Here is a 25,354-nt window from a genome sequence, read left to right on the forward strand (position 1 = left end):
CAAGTCCTGCATTGGGCTCCCTGCTTCTTCCTTCCCCACCCTCCCACCCCTGCTCATGCTTGCTCTCTCTCTCTCTCTCTCTCTCTCTCTCTCTCTCGCTCTGTCTCTGAAATAAATAAATAAAATCTTTAAAAAAGTATCACAGAGAAGGGAAGATCTCATTTCTTTCTTTGGGAGACAAGGTGAAGTTACGAGAAAGTTTTCAGAGTAGCAGATAGGAGTGTAGCAGGTAAGAAAAGGAAGGAGAGTCCCGGCAGAGGGGGCCAGCCTGGGGAACATACAGAGATGTGAAAGCAGGACAGGGGAGGTGGCATTATATGACCAGGTTGAAGGATATCATTTGAGATTTGTGGAAGGTGAGGTAGACAAGGTAGGCAGGGGAGGTTATGGGTGATTTAAGAATTTTGAACTCTATCCTGAGAAAATGGAGCAAGCCTTTGGAGGGCTTTAATCAGAGAAAGGACATAATCAGGTCTTTATTATTAATTTTTTTAAATTCTAATGGCATGCGGAAGAATGGGTCAGCCAAAATAGATAGGATTGGTGACTCCTTTAGGGAGAAGTGAACCTTGGATGAACCCCAGATTCTGACTTGAGTGACACTGTTGTCCTGGAAGCAATACAAATTCATTAGAACCCTTTTAGAAAATAATCTTCTGATATGTATCAAGGGTCTTCGAAATGTCAATACTTCCATCCTACTGATCTCATGCCTGGGAATTGAGCTTAAGGATACAACATAAGATGCAAGATATACCCTTAGACCAGCATTTATGATAATAGTTCAGAGTGTTTAAAGCAGATTGGTAAAACTGAATGAATAAGTAAATAAGTGATTGAGTGATTAATGGAAAATAGTAATGGAAATATCGGTAACCATAATAGAAGAATGGTTAATGTACATTCGTAACTGGGTAGTTAACATGAATCCAATAACGAAGGTTCTGAAAATTATGTAAGTACATGGGGAAATGTATTATAACTGGGGAAAAAAGGGAGAGTAGAAAAAGATATTCCATTATTCTAGAACGATTACAATGCAGACCTATGTTTAGATGAAAAACTTGAAGAAAATACGTCAAACTGTAATGGTAGTGGGTGTGACCCTCTGTTCTCTATTTTTCCAGTGTTCTTCCGTGTACTTAATTCATTTTTATAATGCAAAAAATGCATTTTTATAATTCATGTTTTATAATGCAACAGTCTCGACTTTGAGACTGTTAATTTTAAACTTACATCTGAGATGTCTGAAACATCAAAGTGACAGTAAATAACAAGCAATTAGAAATAAGCTTGGTATTCAAGTCTCAGTTTACATATTGGAGACAGTAAACGACAACTGAATTGAAGCTCTAGCCATTTCCTTCCCCTTGGGTCAGAATCTCAGAGTTTTATTATAATATATTAGAAGTTTTACCATCACTGGAACTTATATAGGCTCATATTAATGGGGGCAGAAACCTAATTCTTCCCGTTTCCCACTCCATACACAAAGCAGTTGAGGGCACTCTCCTGCCCTTTGCAAAAATAGTTTTAATCTACCAATCTCAAATAACATAGAAAATACCTTATTTCAAACATATATCATTTCATAGTTATTCTTTTCTCTTGTATGGAGACATTGATTGCTTTTCTTAATACCAAGGTATGATTTTTCTTACTTAGCAGTTCTTGTTCAAGGATCAAGGGTCTGCAGCACTGTTTTCAAATGTTTAATGAAACAGAATTCAGAGGCATATTTCACCTATTGAATTTTGATGGGTTTTGATAATCCAGATACTTTCTAATTGGAGGGTTTCCGTTCGTTAGTCAATATTGCCATCATACTGAAGTGTGTGACACAGCAGGCGTGTTTTGCTTTAAGATCATTTCTTTTGGGGTCCAGGGTAGCATTTCGAAGAAAGGATTGTTTTTCCTGTTAGTCTAGTAATTTGGAGACATGTTTAAAGTCAGGGTGGGGCTAACATGAGGCGATCCTTTCACTGTTGCCATGCTCTCAGCACAGGCACCGTGCCCCAGCGCTCCGACAAGGACGTGATGTTGTATCCAGCCCGTGTATTTGTGAAGATGTGCTGTGAATTCACGTTTCAGGCATTAGTCACATAAACTAGTGCTTCGGAGCGCGGTCCAGTTCTGTAACAACCTTCGCAGGCTAAAGAAGTTGTGGTGGGAAGACAGGAGTTAATTTTGAGGTTATTTCTTAGACCCTGGAGGATTTGGACTGTGAATTAAAGCAAACAAGCAGCAACTTTAGTGAGTGTCATGAGGCTAGGCGGGGGTTACCAACCTGAAAGGAACTCCCCACCAACTTTTCAGAAAATCTAAAATTCCCAAGGGAACCAGGATCCTTAAGTCCTCTTTCATGATTTGTATATATCTTTTCACATTGGCTTGAGGAAATTTCCGTTTCCTATTGGATGTTCAGCTAGTTCATTGAGTACCACTAGTGGTAGGACCCCCATGAAAATGGAATGAAGAAAGGTAAGTTTAGTGTACATATGTGGCAAGGGACCACGGATGGAAGTAAAGCCCGAGGGCTAGAACACGATACTTGGGGCCCTTCCAAATCAGGCATCACCTGGAGGGATCTAATGGCCTGGGCAGTGGGGAGGGACAGCAAAATCAAATCAACCAGTATCTGCCAAGCACTTTCTACGTGAAAGTCAGTGCAGCAAGTGTCCTTACAGACCAAGAGAAAGAAAAATATGATGTGGCCTTTTGGCTCAAGGAAGTTGCCGTTACAAATAGTGTCTGGGAAAGAAATAATTATAATATTTATGGGATGTTTACTGTGTGTTTGGTATTAATCTAAATGCTATGTATGTGTCATCTGAATAATGTTCTCATCAACCCTACAAGATAGGTACAATGACTATATTAAGTTTACAAATCTGGAAACTGAGGCCTACGGGAATCCAGTCTTTGAAACTTAAGATGCAGGCATTCTAATTCCAGAGTCCTTGCTTTTAAGTGTTATGTAATATGGCCTCTCAGACAAATTTTTTTATATTTGAGAGCCTCTGGGAAAAGGTGAAAGAAAAATGTAAGCGTATGCTTGGTATAGAGCGTAGTTTGTGATGCCAGATTTCTTCTACCCAATTACCTGAAATCTTATAAAATGTGAAATATACAAAGAATCTTCTTGCTTATTCTAAGATATTTGACCTGGGGTAGCTTGGCAGTACTCTTATCACCCCAAACCTAAGTCTTCAGTCTGATTTTTAATATTCTTGTTCAGGGCTAATCTGACCTAAGGGATTTTTTGTCATTATTATTGTCCTAAGTCGTTGCCAAGAAATACTTTACTTTTGGACTTTCTACCTGAAATGTGGACAGCTGAGCAGAGTAACTTAGTGGCCTTTGATCCCATTAGAGAGTTCTGAATTGGTGACCCAGATCCCTGGATGAAATTTGATATTAAAAAAACACCAAACTGAAGACATAGGAGATTGCAGTGTAATGTATATGGTCAGAATAACCAAGTCTTGAGGAAAATAAAATGAGTTTCAGTTGGCTTCATTTGCTCACTTGTGACTTTCCTTTCATTCTTGAGTGATTCTTAAACCACCTTTTCACGTATCAGGGACGCATCAAAACATAAAGCCTCTAACTCCAATTTAAGGATTTTAGAAGCTAGCAAAGCTTGATAAACCACAGTACTCTTTATCACGTCAAGAAAACCCAGGGACAAGTGCTGCTAATGAATTTGGATTCCTCAAAGTTTGGGTACTGCTCTGACGTCATCTTCCCACACTGTTTTATCTTCCAGGAGTTTTTGCTTCATCACATTTGGCCTTTTTTTGAGGGAGGCCTGACCCAGTGACTGTCGTGGGTTTTCAAATGGACTGTGTTTCATCTAGGTCCTAATATTTTCATTTTTTCTTTTAATATTTATTAATTTGAGAGAGAGAAGACGAGTGGAAGGGGCTGAGGGAGAGAGAATCGCAAGCCGACTCCACACCAAGCACAGAGACCGATGCTGAGACCATGACCTGAGCCAAAAGCAAGAGTCAGACTCCCGACTTTCTGTGCCACCCAGGCAACTGCCCCCCCGGCTTATATTTTCTTAAGAGTGGCCTGTGGGACTTTCCTTTCTCCTCTCTCACCAGTGGCCAGCCTTCAGCAGATGCAGTAACTACTTCAGCTATTACACAGACACAGTGTTTCAGCTTGTTTGTGGATTTATTTAGCAAGTGTTTATTGGAAGCTTCCCATGTGTGCCAGCAGGACCTGGTCTAGCCAGGAAAAGAATGCCGCCTTAAATACCATACCATTCATGCCTCACCTGCCTTCCCCTAGTCCTGACCTGGTTCCCAAGCACTGTGCAGGATACCAGAGTCACAGAGCTGGCAAAGATATGGCCCTTCCCCCGATGCGGACAGTCCAGTGGGAGACACATAAATGATCCAGTGGATGTTGTCCCTGATTCAAACTGTAGATGAAGCCACACTACATTTTTTCCATTCTCTGTAGCTATCTACATAATGAACTCAAAACAGGAAGAAAATAAAAATTAATTTGGATATATTATTTCCTTTGAAATAGCTTATAGATTTTGCTGAAAAAAATATCCAAATACTCATATATCACTCACAGAATTAGCCTAGGGAAGACTGTTTTGAATGCTGGTTGTTTACCAACTGAGCAGAAGCATAGAACCCTTTTTCATCTTAATGAAAATAATGACTGCAGACGAGCACCAGGTGTTGTATGGAAGTGATGAGTCACTAGATTGTACACCTGAAACTGTTACACTCTGTGTTAACTGACTGGAATTCAAATAAAAACTTGGGGAAAAAAAGATAATACATAAGCAAAAGTATATGGACAATAAGTGGCCTCACCATGTCACTGCTTTGAAAGTGTTTATTTTCTTAAAATTATAGTCAGTCAAATAGATATTTTGGAAAGGGAGTGTTAATTTCTGTTTTGGTTTCTAACTTAGCTTTTTAGGAATCACAGAATTTCTTTGTGACAATACTAAGATGGGATGCTGGAATTCAAACTTTTTTTTTTTTTTTTTTTAAGTAGGCTCCACTGGGGTTCAGTGTGGGGCTTGAACTCATGACCCTGAGATCAAGACCTGAGCTGAAGTCAAGGGTCAGACACTCAACCAACTGAGCCACCCAGGTGCCCCTATTTCTAATTCTTCAATGAATAATGCAACTAAGTAAACTTCTGTTCTGAAGACTTATTTTTTCTTTCTTCTTGATAAAGTCTGATTCGGATGGTGGGAGAGCCATTCAGACTCTATTTAATTTGCCTTTATCCAGCCTCTGGTGACAATTGGCTCACACATCTAGTATCTAGAAAGGGCCATTTAGCTAGAATCAAAAAGATAAGAAATAAGAACTGTTGGCAAGGAAATGGAGGAAGGAGGACCCTCGTGCACTGTTGCTGGAAATGTTAATTGGTGCAGCCACTGCGGAAATCAAAATATTAAAAATAGAGGCACACCTGACTGGCTTAGTTGGTGGAGCATGTGACTCTTCATCTCGGGGTCATGAGTTCAAGCCAACATGGGATGTAGAGATTACTTAAAATCTTTTTAAAAAATTAAAAATACAATTATCGTATGATCCAGTAATTCCACTAGAGGTTATTTAACCAAAGAAATGAAAACATTCATTCAAAAAGACATATGCACCCCTGTGTTTATTGTAGCATTATCTACAATAGCCAAGATAGGGAAGCAACCCAGGTGTCCATTAATAGATGAATGGATAAAGATGGGGGGGGTGTATAGTAGAATATTACCCATAAAAAAGAATCAAATCTTGCTATTTTTGACAACATGAATGGACCAAGAGAGTATTATGCTAAGTGAAATAAGTCAGACAAAGAAAGATAAATACTGTATGATTTCATTTGCATCTGGAATCTAAAAAGCAAAACAAACAAACTGAAAGCAGAAACAGACCCGTAAATACAAAGAACAAACTGGTGGTTGCCATATGGGGGGGGATGGGGATGGGCAAAATGGGTGAAAGGGAGTGGGAGATACAGGCTTCCGGTTATAAAATGAATAAGTTATGGAGATGAAAGTTACAGCATAGGGAATAGAGTCAATGGTATTGTAACAGCATCGTGTGGTGAGAGATGGTAGCTGTACTTGTGGTTAGCATAACATAACATATAGAGATGTTGAATCGCTATGTTGTATACTTGAAATTAATGTACCATTGTGTGTCAACTATACTGTAATTAAAAAGAAAGATGGCGGGGGGGGGGTGCTCACTGGCTCAGTCAGTAGAGCATGTGACCCTTGATCTCAGGGTCCTGAGTTCAAGCCCCATGTTGTGCATAGAGCTTACTTATTTAAAAAAAAAAAAAAAAAGGTTTAAAAAGAAAGAGGCCAGTTTGGTCAAAGATGTTTATGATATCAGGGATATGCTGGCCTTCCATTGTATTATATACATTCTTCTATTTTCAGTCACTGGACTTTTTAAGATACAAATAATTGAGAAACAAGTTTCTATTACATTTTTAAATATTCTTAATTTCTTCTTAATTATAGAGCAAAGAGATTGCATTCCAACTTCATGAGGATTTGATGAAGGTTCTTAATGAACTCTATACGGTAAGCACATAATCTTTCTTCTTTTCCAAGAATCTTTGGTTTAGAATTTTGGTTTGCAGAAACACTGCTCTTGTTAGAATTTATTCTAAGCTAGGGTATTGATGGATGCTTCTCTGGTTGAAATGTGGAACCAAGTGCATAGATGCACACTACTACATTTTGCCATGCCTTCTCAATTTGGGGAGACTAATCCAGTAAATATGTTTATGCAGTTAGCATACTTTTAAGGAACTAGAGTATAAGTGTCCCAGTAAGACATGTTTTTAACTGGTTGGATTATAGGTGATCTGTACATATATTTAATTCCAGAGTATTTTGTCTTAAATTGTTACCATTCTTAAATTAGCCATTCCAGGATTTGAGCAATTTAGAGTTGCTTTATTCTGTTACTTTAATTAATTTTTTCCCCATTTCAGTTAAATTGTATGGTTAATGACCTAATATATTAAAATTACTTTTGGGGAGGTATATATTTTTCTCCTTGGCAATAATCTGCTTTTTTGAATTTAAATTTTATTCAGGTTACTGCATATAATCATAAGAAATTAAATAATTTAAAGCTATTTTATTAAAAAAAAAAAAAAACAGTGAGGTTGCGAGTTGGAATTAGTCATATGTCCCTGCAGATTTTTTTACATTTAATGATCATATTATTAAACACAAATTCCTTCTGGAAGAATTTGATGAGTTTTTATTTTATAAGAGAGAATAACATAATGAGAAATGAGTAATATTAATTTGTTATAGCTATAGATATTTGCATTTTTATTGTACAAGATTATTTGAATTCTTATTTATAGGCATATTAAACCTGAAACATTATTTACATATGTTTCTTGATTTACAAATCCCATTTGTTCATAAAAAGCCATGTGTGTAAAATGCAATTTTGTAAATTGTTTTTGATGCTCCATTGATACTTGCTAATTAAAAGACACCGCAGTTTTAAGCTTTTTATTTATAAAATGAATGATATTCTTTAAAATTCACTTTCCATTTTTTTTGTACATGTGTGATAGATTTGTTTATTTTATTTTATTTTTTTTTTATTTTAGAGAGAGACAATGCATGTAAGTGGTGGGAGAGGCAGAGGGAGTGGGAGAAAGTCTTAAGCAAACTCCACACTGAGTGCAGAGCCCTACATGGGGCTCAGTCTCACAACCCTGAGATCATGACCTGAGCCAAAACCAGGCATCAGTTGCTTAACCAACTGCCTCCCAAGCACCCCGCTAATGAAATTGGGTTTTTGATGATAAAGCCCAGTTATTAGCTCATGTTTTTTGTGTGATTTGTTAATTTCTGATACCCTAAGTTGGCAACAATTTCTAAATTTAGAATTTAAAAGTTAAGTGAACATCATGCCTCTGAGACATCCAAAGAAGAAATTCTATATCATCTTCCACTGAGCTGTTCTAAGATGAGAGCTTTGTGGCATTTTCCTTGTGGATCCCTTTGTTTGGACATTGTTTTGCCTAGAAATATAAATCAATCTCTAGTACTTTACAAAATAGATCTGCTGATTGTCGTGACATCATAGACAAGAGCATGTTGATTACGGTCTGACGCTAGTAGTACTGGTCAAAGCAACAATAGCAAAGTACACTTGATTGTTGAATATGAGGAAACCAGTAAAATGTTGTGAAAATTTTATCTTAAAGAGGGATGTGCATAGTGAAATTTTTCCTAGATTCAGCCTATCAAATAGACTTAGACATTTATCAGACTCTATGTAGATGAAGCAAGTAAGCTGACACCTCAGAACTCTCATTTTTTTTAATCAGTCTGAAAGCCTAAAAGAGCCAGATTCTAGAAAAAGCCGCTGGAGTTTGAATGACCCTGTCAGAGTCATTGAACCTCTCAGAATCAGTTCAGAAACTAAGGGATAGTGGAGATGAGCAATGAGGTTCTAATTAGGTAGTCTGTAGATCACTTTAAACTCTTGGGAAAAAAATATATCTTGGGGCGCCTAGGTGGCTCAGTCAGTTGAGTATCTTACTCTTGATATCGGCCCACATCTTGATCTCGGGGTTGTGAGTTCAAGTCCCACATTCGACTCCACACTGGGTGTGGAGCTACATTTTTTAAAAAAATGATCTTAACCAGACAGCACGCTTATCCAAGGTCAGAGGTCATGTTCCTTTGGGAAAGACTTTCGTATTACACACACACACACACACTGTTTACTATAAAAGATGATGTTTGGTCTGTCTTGCACTTTAAATTCAGATACGCAAATTCTGTCTTGTTGAAGTGAAATCTATTCATTATGCATATTCAGCTTATATTCGAAAAGAAGAGATGAGGAGTATTTGAACAGGGGACCAGGAGTTGGGGGAACGTGGTTGAGGTTCCTTGTGCAACCACTGACTGGTCATGCACAAATGACCATCTGAGCCACGTCATGCATAAACGTTTGTACAACTGATGATGTGATAATGATTGCTGAAGCAACAGGTACAAAATATGTAGCCTTAAGCAAGTGAGGATGCTATTTAATTGCCTTTCCAGACAAATATTCACTCCTCTCCCCCCCTTTTTTTTTATCCCTTGGTACTCCTTGGGAGTCAAAAACATTTTGAAAAGTACATCAACTTCCTTATAACAGCGGAGCTGGAATGCTTTATTTTAAATTACAGTCAACTTTAGTGGCAAGCAGCAGCAGCCTTATGTGTGGACTTCCTTACCCAAAGATATTTCTCCTAGAGGCCTCTTGGTTATTCCAAACATCCTATCAGAAGGTTTTGTCTGAAATAAAATACAAACACCCAGAAAGAGTCAAAAGAAATGCCTTGCGATCATTTATACCGTAGAGTGAACCATGTTTTATCAGATCCTTTGAGTACAGGCTGTGTGCATCAGACATAAAGGCTAGACTTCCAAGCAGGGGAGAGAGGACGGTGGCATCAGAGTGCCATCCGGAAGGGGAGGAAAGGCTTTGAAGACACGCAGCCCCTTTTCTATATTTTTTCCACAACCTTGCCTTTATTTGCAGAGGCAAGGCCTCAGGGTGATCATGTCTCAGCTTGAAGACACGTAGGGCAGAGAAAGCAGATTCTCTTATTCAGCCCTTGTGTTTTGTATTCAGACCCTCACCAGATTGGATGAGGTGCACCTACATTGTTACGAAGACTAATTTATTTACTCAACAAACATTTTTTAAATGCTCTATTACAGTACCAGGCACTTTGGGATATACTGGGGATGTAGGTATGAATAAAAACAGACCGCATACTTCTTCTCAAGGCATTTATATTCTGGTGGGGAGAAACAGACAGTAAAGAAATAAATGTGTAGTATGGCAGGTGTAAGTGCTAAGAGTTACAATAAAGCTGAGTTAATACAGATAAGGCATTCAGAACAGCGCCTGGCCCAGTAATGCTTAATAAATGCTTAGTAAATGCTTAATAAATGTTAGTTGTTGTGTCATCCTGGTCGTGTCATCCTCTTCATCATTAGTGGAGTGGGGATGGTAACAGCTCCTTGTCTGTGGAGCTCAGGGATGATATCAACAGTAATTACACATGACTTTTACATATGTGTACACACACATACATATGGTTTTCCCTTATAATGGATATATATTACTTTTGTACAAAAGAGAAAAAAGAAGGTAACTTCCCCTAAGAAAACCAAATCACTAGTAGATGTGAGCAGGGCTGCCATCGGGTTAGTGGGGAGGTGGAAAAGCCAAAACAGAACAAGGGTGACACGAAAAGTCAGAGGGGGCATTCAAAACAAAGTTTGCCTTCATCAGTCTGGTAAATAGTGGTTTAAAATGCCAAGACTCTGGGGTGCCTGGGTGGCACCGCGGTTGGGCGTCTGCCTTCGGTTCAGGGAGTGATCCCTGCGTTGTGGGATCGAGCCCCACATCAGGCTCTTCTGCTGTGAGCCTGCTTCTTCCTCTCCCACTCCCCCTGCTTGTGTTCCCTCTCTCGCTGGCTGTCTCTATCTCTGTTGAATAAATAAATAAAATCTTTTAAAAAAAAATGCCAAGACTCTCCCCTAATACTAAAATCTCAAAAGGTTGTGCTGCATTTTAGCAGAAAGACAAGGATCTGTCCTGTATTAATATCTCTTTGCTTTGCCGCATTGTACTCAGCATTTTAAAAAACAAAGAGCTTACCATCCTCAGTAAGCAAATTCTAACAAAGATTAACGCAGACTGTCATGATAAATCCACATGAAATTGATTGTTAATTATGTGTAATTGATCATCACCCTCCCTGTACATCAGTGACACACATGGCTAGCCAGAGTCAAGAGGTCATCCATCCTCAGTTTCCATTAATATAAGAGGAAAGAACTGAGAAAATGAAGATTTATCCAGCCCTTATCATGAGGCAAGCACATTATCCCATTCATTTCTTGCAGCAGCCCTATGAAGCAGGTATTCCTAATGCCAGTGTAACGAATGGGAACTAGAGCTCAGAATGATTAGCTCAGGATCACAGTTAATGAATGCTCGACAATCTAAACCCAGCTTCGTCCCTAAGGCCCATCAGTTGTCCACCCTAAGGCCCATCAGTTGTCCACCGGACAGCTGCCTTAGGGAAGGATGTGCAGGGCAGGTGGGGGAAGGAGGGGCGGAATGTGATCTAATAGGTAAAACTCTTAAGTAAAACTCACACTGCATGCTCTCCTGGACACTTGTAAAAACTCATTCGAGCTTTCCAGCCGGTCTGGGTCGGTTACAGGATGGGAAACCCAAATGGCTTTGCACTCTAAGCTTTAATGTTGGGGTATGTTCATTTGGGGTGCGTCTTTAAGATACAGTCTTTCATTTATCTTTAATGTTATATGTGTCAACACCACCTGTTCAGCTGCGTGTTCATACACAGTGATTACTGCTAAGGATTTATTACTGGATACTCCATTCACCTTTGTTTCCTCCTTCTGAATTGCATGTCTGATTTGCCTAACAAATGTAAACAGAAAATGGAAGCTGTCCTAGTCCAAACCCAGAGGGTGCCAAGCATCTTCGATGGGATTTGGAAAATGGGGTTGCTGCATGCTCACAGATATCCACCCTGGCCTTTACATAGCTTTGAACCACTTATCTCTTTAAAATGTTAAAATGAAGAGCTGATTATTTTTTAGAAGGGATGAGAGGGAAGACACTTTATTATTTCAAGCCCTTCCTTGAAAACTTCACCTCAGAGGACTGCTGAGGAAAGCTTTCTTGGCTGGCTTGTGAGCCTCCCACGAACCAGGAGCTAATGCATTCTTCTGCAACAAAGAAACATGCCCAAGGCAAGGTTGGAAAGTCATTCCAAAAGAGCCCAAGATACTCACCACCACAGAGCAGAAGATTTTTCTCTGAGCCTCAAAGAGGGTTATTTATTTATTTATTTATTTTGGCTAAGTGTTTATTTTAGCCTGAGGGCATTTTAAGTATTTGAAATATATATCTTTGTAGTGAAAGTGAAAATTCATTCCGTTAGGATGGACTACAAAAATATCTCATCTCAGAACAAAACACTGAACAAAGAGAAATAAGGTAGAAAAGATACGTAAAAAGCTCCAAAATTGAAAACCTCTTGGGAATACCACATTCTCCATGATGCCACCTGGAAAACTTTTTAAAAGCAGTCTATTTAGAGATCTTGGGCTGACATAGTGTTCATATATATCCTTCTGGCATATTATTACTAGACACTTCGATGGAAAGAGAGAGAGGTGTTGGGATCAGATGACTCTGCCAACTTCTGAATTCTAATCTTGGGGTTGACACAGACTGACTTTGGAGACTAAGTTAGCAAATTTAGCCTGGCTTCATTTTCCTCCCAAAGTGTTTTGGATTAATAAAATTTTTTTTCTGTTACATGAATCTCAGAGGACAGCTGTTTGAAAAGAACTTTATACATAGATGCCTTTTAGGACACCCTGCTAATTGATGAAGCCAAATAATCCCCAGTGCCTGCTTAGAATTTTCATTTTCTCTCTGCGATTTGAGATTTAGTTATGGTTGGTGCTTATGAACTACAAATAAGACTGTCTCGTAAAAGAAGTAAGCAATATAAACTGGGGAAAAATTATTTGGCTTAGAAGTGAAAAAGAAAATGTTAGAAAGTATAGTTCAGGAAAAACAAAAAATTTCTAAAGGATGTGTCATACCAAGAATTCTTCTCAAAGAGTATTTTATCCTATTACATTCTAAAATACAGTATTATGACTTTTAAGTAATTACACTGCTTTAGTAGCTAACATCTTAATCACAATGTTTTGTTTTTATTGGGTAAAGTATTTAGCTTTGCTTATCATTACTTAACAAGCCCAAATATATAGAGACAACATACATACACATAGAATATATTAAGGGCATTTTGCTTGGATTTATTATCTCCAAATGGACCAGAAATGTTCACCAGTAAAAATGTAAAAATCCTGTGGCAGAAATCAAGATCTAAATCACTTGTATCTATTTCAGCATACCTTAATACGTGATTTTCTAACTCACGTGATTATCTGAATTTCATCCTACTGCAGGCTAATTGTAGAATTCCAGACAGTAGAATTTTAAGCGCTGAATGGGTCTTTAGAAATAATCAAATTAACCTCCTCATTTAAGGAGAATATTACAGAGACTCAGATTAAGTGATTAAAGTCCCAGGTTGGAACTGAAACCCAGGTTTTATTTTAATTCAGGTTAGTATATAGTTTTCTATGTTGGTTGCTTCAAGTGAGAGTTCCCGGTCAGGCTTCCAATCTAGAATTAAAGCTCAACCAGAATGTAGTTAACAGCTAACTTTTGTCAGATCCCATTCTAAGCACTTTACATAATTAGCTTTTTAAATTCCCCCAACAGCCTCATGGGTAGGTGAGGCACAGAGAGGTTGATATATTGCCGAAGGTCACACAACTAGGAAGTCTCTGACCAGGCACTCACTCCTATCTCTTTTTTTTACTGGTGATGATAACCTAAGGTAGACCATTATGTACCAACAGAGGTTCAGGCAGAGGGTTTGGAGATCCAAACAGAATTTGAGACACATTGAGAACTGAGAAAAATTCTGAAAGGAAAAGGTAAAAATGGACAGGATTTCAGTAATAGGAGAGAGGGAGACGAGGCGGGGAAGGTTTAGGAGGCAAAAGGAGCAATGTGAGCCAATGCATACAATTTGGAAGAACACAAGGCATATTCATAGAATTTCCTTCTGGACCCATATCTAGAGAGAAAGGACAAGTCAGGAATTGAAGGATTTCCAGAGAGTACCAAAATGAAATTGTCATGAACATAGGGCAGCAAAAAATGGTTAGACATCTGGGGTGCCTGGGTGGCTCCATCAGTTAAGAGTTTGCCTTCAGCTCAGGTCATAATCCCAGGGTCCTGGGATCGAGTTCCACATCGGGCTCTGGACTCATCAGGGAGTCTGCTTCTCCCTCTCCCTCTGCTGCTCCCCCTGCTTGTACTATCCCCTGCCAAATAAAGAAGGAAAACCTTTTAGAAAAATGGTTAGACATCTCGTCAAAAGCAGTTGAAAACTCATAAAACTCCTTTGCACAGATTAAGGCCTTTCACCTTCCTTCTTTGTTCCCCCCACCCTTTTTTTTTTTAATAAATGGAATGAGATGTATTAGATTTGAGGCACAGGATATATGTCAAATCCAAACCATTTTTCATTGAAAGAATGAAAAAAAAACAACACAGTTTTTCCATTGTGGTTGATGCTGCAATTCTAAGCATTGTAGAGCTTTCATTTTATGATTCCAAGTGTCTTGTGTCAGTTTAAATATTTCACGCGCTAACCTTACAACTTAAGTGTCTAATGCACACACGAAATGCTGTAGCTGGTATACAGGGGAGCAAGAGCCCCTGGCTCTGGGGGTCCCAAACAGACCCGGTTCAGCCTCGCAGCAGACTCAATCCAAAAGCAGAGAAATGGATGGTGGTGAAACAAGAAAGGAATTTATTTCAGTGAGGCCAACACCAGGAAGACAGTAACTAGTGTTTCAAAGACTGTCTCCAGAGTGCCAAAAATACTTCAGGTTTATACCAAGAAAAGGTGGGGCAAAGGTGGGTGGGTACTGCAGGTGGACCGTGAAGGTCAAATCCATCATTGTCTTGGAGTCAATCAGTAGGTGGGGTCTTGCTGGCTCAGGGCAGCCCTTACCCCTGAAGGGGTAGTTTTGCTTCCCGTAAGGGAATGCTTTGCCCTTAGGGTCTTTCCCCGAGCCAAGAGGCTAGCTGGAAAGAACCCCCGCTAGCAAGTTTGAGGTCAAAATGGAGGCAGCTAACGTCCTCTTTCAATGTTGAAGGCATGTGAAACATTTTCCTGAAAAGAATTAAATATTTAATATTGCAGGAAACTTTGAAATTCTAGTAAATTCTCTGGCTTCATTTTACATATACTTTCCCCTCAGCATTGCCAACTACTTTAACCTTTACCATTGTCACTTCTACCGCTGCGTTCGGGGCGGCCCTGGTTAATAAGAATTCCAGGTGCCAGCTCTTGGGCACTTTTTTCAGTAGATTAAACTTGTATTTCAGTGCCTCTGGAGACTGTCTGAAAACCCCTTTTGAAACAAGGGCTTTGTGAATGACCTTCTCTATCACTGACTTTTCTCTGTTGACTTGTTGGGCAAGAATTAAGTCTCTTTGCAGCTCTGTTTCTTTGATGCATAAAACAAAGACCATCCCTCTGCTCTCAGCCTCTCAGGTGTGAAAATAAACAAGTCAGCCTCGGTGGGGCTGAGGCCATTGTGGGCTTAAAGGATGTGGAAGAAGGGTGTTTCATTTATTATAATGGCATCCGTTAAGCATTCACTGTGTGTCAGCTACCCCTGCAAGTGCTTGATAGGTGTTCATTCATTTTATCTCCACAACAGCCTTACAGGTACTATTCTTATTCCCAATTAGAGGTGAGGAAACATTCTAAAACGGAAAACATAGATTTGAACCCAGGTAGTCTGTGCCTGAGTTTAACTATTAGAGCTAGTGAGAGGTGAAGCAGTCCATCTTTTAAGACCGTGCTCTCCTTCTTCAGAGGATGCTTGCCCAGCAAATATGTGGAGGACATCTGTGATCTGTAATGTCCTAGGATTTATGGAATGCATTGTCCCAAATCTCAGAGTCTGTTCCGTTTCTTTAAGTCAGTTAAATGGAAAGCGCTAAAAGCATCGTTGCCTCTGCTGTACAGTGTTAAAGGATCATCTCTACTGCATCCAAGTAATGCACACCGATTGGCTGGGAGGGGCCTTTCAACAAATATATAGGTCCTGGAAATGCATCCATGACAAGCACGCAGCCCTGTCACCAATGAGCTAGACTAGTGAGATATCTCCATTTTTGGTGCAACATGCTGGACTAGGTAGAGAGACAGGTCCCACAGCTCTGTGCAAAGCCCAGAGTCACCCGGAAGCCTCCTAGAGACCGTGACACCTGATTTTAGTCATGAAGGGTGGGAAGGGTGTTCCAAAAAGCAATAAGTGCATGTGGGAGAGCACAGATGTGTGAAACCACATTGCCTGTGCAGGGAACTCCATGTGCTTGAATATTGCCAGAGCATTAGCAAATCATTGATGTAAAAATAAAGGGAGTAGTTAGTAGTACCTTGGACTTTTTAAAAAATCCTCTGCCCTTTCCACCGTATGAAGTACTTGAGAGACAAGGAAAATATCCGTTACAAAATCAGAATTTTTGGATACAGTGACATTTATTTCATGTTAGAAATCTCTGATAATTTGAAGTGAGCAGATATTACACCACATTAATTGCTCTCATGAAAAATTACTCTTAGGCACTAATGACCTGGTATCAATAATAATAAAATGTAATTGGATTTCTAGTAATAGAATGTAATGGAATCAAATAGGACAAGGCCTATTTGTGGTACATAGTAGGGGGATCAAGAAATGTTTGCTGAATATGAATGTTCGTCGAGAGTTCATAAACAAAACCAATAACCCCACCTATAACTCAAAGACTTAAATTAGAAACCACCTCTAGTGATTGTTGCAAATAGAGCTAGGACAGATTAAGATTAATAAGTACAGGTCATTCTTGTTACAAATAGAAACATTTTCTTTTTAATAAGACAAAATAATTTATCTTCTTTAGGATAAATTAGTCATTTTTTATTAAAAATTTTTATTAAAGTAGCAAAATCTTGTGAAACTAATTGTGATTTATAGTGCCACTTTAAAACTGTTAAATTTAGCATTTTGAAAAAGACGACTAATGCCCATGTTTTTACTTAAATATTACAATAAAAAATAAAAGCATGTGGCAAATCTGTATATAACCCCAGCATCCACCAAAGAGTTCTTGGGTTTTCCTCCTTGATGAGCACTTGATGATTGATCACTAATCAGCTTGGGAGCTAATTAAAGTCACTAGAGTGACAGATATCCTGGAATAAGGTTCATCAGTATAACAGTGTGTTAGACAGACTATCCAGGCATTGTTCATTTCTAGATATTTTCTGTGCAACAACACAGATGAGTTATGGCATCAGAGCCCCTGGAGGATTGTAGGAGGAATCCTACATTCTCAGCGTAGCGTGGTGTAGTACTTGCTGCCTCAAGTCAACAGAAGCAGAAGGAGATAATTAGTATAATTTGTTGTTACACTGGCTTTTCCTTTCGGTTAGAATTTATCTGCCGTTTACCCTCATACTGAAAACAATCAGTCCCTTTAGCCACTGAGAAGTATTTTATACACACACACACACACACACACACACACACACTTAAATCATAAATTCTTATGGTATTTAGTTGTTGCAAGATTAGTATCTGAAATCATGGACTCACAGAATTTTAGAGTTGGAGAAGACCAGGGGATCATATAGTCCAACACTGCCTTTATAGGTGAGAAAGCTGCGGGCTAGCAGAGATGAGTAGTCTTGTCCCCAGGTCAAATGGGTGGGGCATGGTGGATTGAGAGCTCACACCCTTGGATCCTAAAACGGGAATACTCCTTCCGCGCGAACACAGGCTCTTTGAAACTGGAGAAGAAAACAGTCGATTTCCGATACAAAACAAAAACATTAACAATGGCATGGATTCTATTTTCCTATAGACTGCTAAATGGCATCCTATATTATTTCCTCTAACGTCATCAAGTAGTCTCCTTTTAGCGGGATGTTATTAAAATCCTCTTAGAAAGGAGACTTGTAATTACATGATCAGTTTTTCCTAATATGATTTGGCCTCTAGTTTGCACTTTTTCTTTCATTCCACACTTTTCAGGGTGTTTGAGAGTCACAGTTTGATCACCCCTCTAATTTTGATTTTGTAGGGAGTCCTCGTGTTGTTATCTCTAGTAGATAAGACTCAGACCGAGGGTCAGAAAGGCTGAGGTTACGGAATTGTTTTGTATAAAGTGGGGATCAAAATCCAGGTTTATTGGATTTCATACACCTAAGTTCTTTCCATTGAAATAGTGCTGTCTATAATTACTCCTGAAACAAAATTTCTAACATTACACTAAATGTAATATAATTATTTTTTTATTTTCTTTAGCCATATTTCTTCCCTTTGCATATATGTTTTCTCTGTTTTCCCTTGTGTTCACTCTCTGCATTTCTGTTTCCCCATCTTTTAGTTGGTTGGCAATCCCTAGTCAGCAAGGTCCAGAGTCCCAGACAGTATCTTTTGTTCAAAGCATTTGTTTGAGTTATAAATGTAATTTGATGATAAATTCAGACTGTTGTACTGATTTGATTTCATTGGAGCCACAACATACCTCAAGTTTTCCTTGATAAGCTAGCCATAAAGATAGCATCTCATGGTATTTAATTGTTCATCTTAATCTATTTGCTCATTCTAAAGAGCTTTGCTAAAATTCTTAACTTATGCGTAAATGGCATAAATGGAAACATCGACAGTTTCCTTCTCTTTACCTCTATTAGAAATGATAATCTTGGGGCGCCTGGCCGGCTCAGTTGGTAAAGCATGAGACTCTTGATCTCAGGGCTGTAAGTTTGAGGCCCACGTTGGGTATAGAGATTACTTGAAAATAAAATCTTTTTTTTTTTTTTTTAAAGATTTTTTATTTATTTATTCAACAGAGATAGAGACAGCCAGTGAGAGAGGGAACACAAGCAGGGAGTGGGAGAGGAAGAAGCAGGCTCATAGCAGAGGAGCCTGATGTGGGGCTCGATCCCATAACGCCGGGATCACGCCCTGAGCCGAAGGCAGACGCTTAACCGCTGTGCCACCCAGGCACCCCTGAAAATAAAATCTTAAAAAAAAAAAAAATTTTGTAAATTCTGCTTTTATTGACCTGTGGAGAGCCACATCAGCCTAGGAAGAGGAGATGGATTTATGAGAGTTCATCGTGTCTGTCCTGCAGACCACTCAGTACCTCAGAGATCTGCAAATTTTCAAGCCCTGATGCCACGAATGAGAATAAACAACATACCTCTATGCTCTACCTCTTGGTTTAGAGCCTGAACACGAAGCCAAGTAATCTGGCTCCAGAGCCCACACACTTACTCTACATCGGACCTTAGAAACTGTCAAGAATCAAAACTGTCCACTCTGTTATGTGCTTCCATGCATTCTCTCATTGAATCCCCATTTTATCTCAGAGGAACTAGGGTCCAAAAAAGTTAAAGAAGCTTGCCGGCTAGTGAGTGCGGTAGCACAGGAACTCAAATCTGGTTCTGCCTGCTCCAGATACTATTCATCACCAGGGTTGGCTCAGTATTGTAAAGAGCAGGAAGGCCTGAGGTTCCAGGTGGAAGGATTCTGGCATGCAGTGGGAATGAATGTTCTCTGACAGGTACCTCCTGCCCGCTGCCCCATCTAAAATAAGCCCTCAGAGACAAACGTGGCCAACCAGAGTCCATAACCTGGACTGAGGCTGTGCGGCCCCTGGAGGGGCCAGGTTCTTTTGCAGCACAGCCCCTCAGGCTCAGCGTAGGATGGCCCGGAGGTCCTGCTTTCCCGGGGAACCCAAGAACTTGCTGGGAAACAACAGGAATGGGCTTTCAAGGCTGTGGCCCTAACTCGGTGGTGGTGTTAGTCTGGCACCTGCAGAAACTCGGTTACAATTCCAGGCTTCTTGCATATTGATTGTAGAAAAGAGATCTTTATCTTAGGATGCTGACAATTAAGGAAACCCCAAAAATGTAGTTTCTCAAAAGAGCTTTTAGTAAGCCAACAAGCTATGTATGGAATTAGGAAATATTATCACTAACATACTGCTTTTCATTTCCTCTCAGCCCAACCACCACGCCTTTCTTTTTTCAGGGGCCATGAACTCCGATGCTAACTTTATCTCACGGTAATTTAGAGCTATTTATCATCTCATTAGTCCAATCCCAGGTATTTTATTGGCAATGCTATTTTGGATGCTGGGGAGGGAGAAGAATAATGCCAGGCACATACTAGGTATTTAGTAAATATTTGTTAAATGACTATACGAATGGACAAGCTGACTGCAAAATGGCTTCCTGCCTTTCTTTTGTTTCTCACCAAATGCCTATTTTACTGCCACTGTCTAAAGGCAGTATCAAGAATTCAAAGGTGCACGAGACACTGTTGGTGCCGTAGCTGAACTTAAGGACAGTCCATGATACTGGATAATACACAGGTATCTACGATACATAGCAGCGAGTCCGAAGTGTGGTCAGTGAGAAGGTCTTGGCGGTTGGAAGAACGCGATAGCTCTGGTTGGGAAACCAGGGAACACTTAGCAGTAGGTGAAATCTGAACATTCCTTGAAGGATGAGTCAAAATGTTAGGACAAGGTGCCCAGGGAGGACGTTGTAGGCAGTGGGCTTGGCTTGGGAGAGGGCCACAGGAGCAAGAAAGTACACATTCTGAGGAGAGAGTGTTAAGTGATTAATTTAGAGTAGTGCACAAAGTGCTCTTTGGGCCCATGTTCAGACCAGACTGGGAGGGTGTTGAATTCCATGGTGGAAGAAGATGTGTCACCACCAAGAAAAGGTCAGAGAGAGTAAGAACAGGGAAAATGCCCTGTGACTGTTATCCTGAATTCTCCTTTCCAGTCCCTCCTGTTTTATGCTAAATGAGGTTACTTCACACCTCAAATCCTCCTGCATATCTTCACCAAATTTCTGCTAAGATACTGCTTTGACCATACCGTTTACTCTTCTGTGGATTCATGAACCCCTATAGAATATATTTTTTAAAACTTTCTGGTTGAGGTTTCAAGGCTGTCCTGATCTGGCCCATGACAACTTCTGCAATCTTATCCTCCAGCCCAGTTACCCAGCCATCCACTTTTCAAGCCCTTCCCTAGATCCCCTTCTCAAAGTCATAGTCTACACATGCCAACCGTACCTGTGTGTTCCCCCTACTCCATCTGCCTCTGCTGGTACTATCCCTCCAGCTTGAATGCCCTCTCCCTTTATCTGTGTCCATCAGACTCTCCAAGGCTCTTTTTTTAATCTCCAAAAATTTAAGCTCTAAGAAGTAGGAAACTAAGTCCTTATTTTTACACCCATCATTGCCTTATGGATAGTAAATACCAAGCAAATGGTGAATGAATAAATAATTATCTTTCAGCCCTCTTTCCCTCTATTCCTAAATATAATCAAGAGTAGCTATGCCCCCAGCTAAAGAGGCCTTCCATTTGTATAGTAATTTAGAGTTTCCAAAGGCTATAGCATAGCAGTCTGGAACACCCAATCTGGAACCATACTGCCAGGGTTTCAACCATTGTTCTGCCAGTTACCAGCTATGTGACCTTGGGCGAGTTAGTTCACCTCTCAAGGCCCTACTTGTCTCATCTGTATAATAGGAAGAATAAAGATACATACCTCATAAGTGTTTTTTAGAAGGATTAAATAAGCTATTATTTGTAAAATGCTTAGAATGGTGTCTGGTACATAATAAGCATTATATAATGCTGCTTTAGCTAAATATATACATATTACACATATATATTAATGGTGTACATTACATACATACACACACACACATATTGTAAGTACTCAGTAAAGTTTGTCACATGCACACACACCTAGGGATGCACAATTGAATGTCCACAATGACCTTGTAAGGCTAGCAGAAGTGTAAAATAAATTCCCCACACCTGGTAACTAGTAGACCCAGTAGTCAGAAAGTAAAATGCATAGCCCCAGTAGTCAGAAAGTAAAATGCATAGCCTTAATATACTGATCTTCTCCAAACATGTGGACGGTTTTCAGATATATAATGGTTTCATGACACTAAATATTAAAATTTACTATAGATGTTTTAATTATTTTGATCTAAAGTACAAGAGTAGTGTCAGATACATTATATGGGTGTGTCAGTAAGGAAAAAATATTAACAGCTTCTGTGCAAAAGTTTTTGCATAGGATTTCACAGTCGCAAAGAAATCTATTTCTCTATATTCTTCTGCAGTTAAGAAAAGATGGAGTAGGAAAGATAAATTGAGTGTGTTCAATGGAAAATTATGCATGAGGTTTTAGTAGAGGAGAATTCAAATAGGAAAATATGGTATTGGAGTACATTTAAATGGATATATGCCTATCATGTCATTTGGTATGCAAATTCTTGTGCTTGCATTAAGCTGATGGAGAAGCTATTATTTTCTTTGCAGTATGTATTCAAAATTCACCTTTAAAAAATAAAAGCTTTCTTCTACTTCTTTGAAAAGGAGAAAACTGTCTGTTATTTTATTTTATATACAAAACACATTTAACTTCTGTCAACAGCTTACGTTTTAAATAATGTAGTTTGTACTTGCATTCATTATCTGCAATTAGAGTTCTCAAAAAGCTTTTAGTGTTTTTCTCCTCAACTTTTAAAATTCATTCATTGTCATTGTTAACATTTTAGAAAATAGTGGAAACCTTAAGTCACATTGGAAAACTGAACAAAGAAATTTCCTTCTGGAAATTACCATTGAGCTGGGTAGAAAATCCTCAGCTATTGTGCTGAACCACATTATGATGGGATATTTACACCCTTTTCTTGCTAGTGTTAGGTCAAGAATGTTTTCCTTTTCACCCAGACTAGCTTATAAGAAACCCCATGCTGGCAGCCAGCTCAATATCCTTAGTTCATAAGGCTTAGTTTGTGCAGATTACTTGCTTACACAGGTCCTCAGCATCTAAATAAAGCAAGAGTTCAAGTCTTTTCTTCAGGGTGTATTTAAAAGAAAAGAATTCTCAGATACCCAGAGCTGTCTGGGATGCCTTTTCTTCTATGATGGGAGTCACATGTTCTCATTTCTTCCTTTGGCTGTTAGCAAGAAGAATATAGACAGCTGAGAGAGAGAGAGAGAGAAAGACTTACTGTTTTGTTTTGTTTTTTCACCCTCTCTTTAAAGATGTAACTGGAACCAGGACCCAAATGGTATGCGGGTTTGCTTCAGGCAGGGTGTACAAACAGAGCCAAGCCTAGAAATGCAAGGTGTGTAGTAGATTCATTGACCTCACTGTTTGCCCAGCTGTAGGGTGACTCCCTTTTCATTCCCCAGCTGCCCAGCTGCTGCTTAATGCTATTTTATTTTTCTTTGAAACTGCAGGAGCCAACCAAGCTTCTCCTGGACAGGTTTGATAATTACTAAAAACAGATAACTTTGCAATTACACACAGCTCAGGAAAAGCTGCCACGACTTTGCAGTTTCACCCTTACTTTGTTCTTGTTCGGCAATGCCATTAACGTGATTTGCTAGCTTACATTTTTCAGGAAAGACATCATCACATTTTATGAAAATAAGTAAACGCTCTTCATTAACCCCATGTTTTACACTTCAAATTGTCACCTTGAGAATGTGTATTAAGGAGCCATTCTTAAGAACGTGCTGACTTTCTACCTTTTCTATAACCTACCCAAATAGCAATTTCATATGCTTCAACCGAAATATATTCCAGTGATGCTTCCAGTTCCCAAACTATTTTAAAACTCATCTTTTGAAATGAAAAAATCAAGTTCCTTACTTCAAAATGTTATATTAAATCTCTTCTAAACAACTACATTTCAGTTATAAAATTGGCTCTGAATAATTTATGGGTTATTTATAAATGAAATAAGATCCATTTTATGTGGATGGGAATTTGACATAATTTATGGGAAAGTGCCATCACTGATGATTGGGTGCTAAGTTCTGGTATGTTCCTTGATATGTCTCTTGAACTGGAGTCATATATACCTTACCTGCGTTGTCTCTTTTAAGCAGTATAATTGTGCTTAAAATAAACAAGGTTTAGAAATGGCCCAGATGTCTGACTCTGCTGATAAAGGAGATTGAAATTATATTGGAAAACTGATTTTCAGGTAAAATCTTAAAATCTGTGACTGTTACTCTATTAGTACAGAGATTATATACAGATATGATAGATATTATAAGAGTAAATACATTTATTATTTGAAAAAAATGTTTATTAAAATAACATCCATGTTTTTCTAAATGCTTTAGGAAATAAATATAGGTCGAGTTTTTTTCAAAATAGCAGAGTGTTAAATTGGCAATATGTGTCAAAAACTTTGAAAATGTGCAGATTGTCTAACTCTGCGGTTCTCCTTCTGAAAATGTACCATAAAAATAAAAAAAAATTTAAATTAAAAAGAAGAAAATAGGGGCACCTGGGTGGCACAGCGGGTAAGCATCTGCCTTCGGCTCAGGGCATGATCCCGGCGTTACGGGATCGAGCCCCACATCAGGCTCCTCCGCTATGAGCCTGCTTCTTCCTCTCCCACTCCCCCTGCTTGTGTTCCCTCTCTTGCTGGCTGTCTCTATTCTCTGTCGAATAAATAAATTTAAAAAAATCTTTAAAAAAAAAAAAAAAAAGAAGAAAATGTACCATAGGAAATGTGATAACTTTGTGCATAAATATTTCTGTGACAATAATATAACCAAAATGTTTAAGGATTTAACATTTTTAAAATTTTTAAATTGAGAATTCTTTATGTAAGTTTACAGCATACATGGAAAGGGTACATTACAAAATTTTCTTTTCTATATATTCCTAAAAATATTAAAATGCAACTTATGTGTATCATTTCTAAGAGAAGAAATAAGATAGGATATATATCCAGGGTTTCAGCACAACTTCATTTATAAAGCAAAAAGTTGAAATATCCTAAAATGTTCAACAATAGGAAATTAGTCAAGCTGTGTTCCACTCATATAAAGGAATATTATACAGCCCTTAAAATTTTATTTTAGAAGAATATTTACTGATATAAAGAAGTATTCTGATGTATTAAGTGAAAAAAAGAGATAGGAGAGTAAAAATTGTTAATACAATATGGTACAAATTTTTTAAAAGGAGAAATATAAGTCATTTGCAAATAAGAGAGAGAGTGTGTGCATTTGTTTTCATAGGAAAAAAACCAAATGGCTGTACAAAAATCTTAACAGTGGTTATCTCTGCTTGCTTTTTATTTTCTTTTTTATGTCGTATGTTTTCTACATCGAACATAAAGTATCAGTTTGTGTTCAGAAAAAGTTTTTTTATACTGAAACTATTTATGAACCTTAATATTTACATTTTGTATTTTGACCAATAGATTCTATGAAAAAAAAAAAAAAACAAAACTCTTTAGTGAAAGCTGTACTACTTTGGAGTTTTCTAGATTCCAAAACTGGGGTAAAATTTATCCATGAGTAATGGTTTATTCTGCAGATTAATAATGCAGAGATTTTAGAGAACACTTTTAAGCTTAAGGGAACTTTTCAAGTGCACTGAAAGCATGCAAAAGACTCTAAATCATTTTTTCATCAAAGCCTGTCCCCTAAGTGCCTCTTCCTGGCATGTGAATTTGCATATTTCTCTTTGCTTTACGTAGAAGCAATAGTCCATAATTCATCTATTTGACTAACAATCTGGCTCTCCCCCTGCCATT

The 25,354-nt window shown here is 38.6% G+C and overlaps 1 protein-coding gene across 5 annotated transcripts in view; it reads left to right on the forward strand.

The window, feature by feature from the left end:
- The window catches only part of SRGAP1 (SLIT-ROBO Rho GTPase activating protein 1), a 275,112-nt gene that overhangs the window by 149,277 nt on the left and 100,481 nt on the right, over window positions 1–25,354 (forward strand). For all 5 annotated transcript variants that reach the window (XR_004621057.1, XR_004621058.1, XR_004621059.1 and 2 more), the window contains exon 4: window positions 6,518–6,580. Coding sequence is in view for 2 of the 5 variants with exons in the window: in XM_034644551.1 (XP_034500442.1) it covers window positions 6,518–6,580 (63 nt within the window). In the remaining 3 variants the exon portion in view is untranslated. The remainder of the gene's footprint in view (window positions 1–6,517; window positions 6,581–25,354) is intronic.

Source organism: Ailuropoda melanoleuca, chromosome 15 (assembly GCF_002007445.2).
Source record: "Ailuropoda melanoleuca isolate Jingjing chromosome 15, ASM200744v2, whole genome shotgun sequence".
Taxonomy (NCBI): Eukaryota; Metazoa; Chordata; class Mammalia; order Carnivora; family Ursidae; genus Ailuropoda; species Ailuropoda melanoleuca.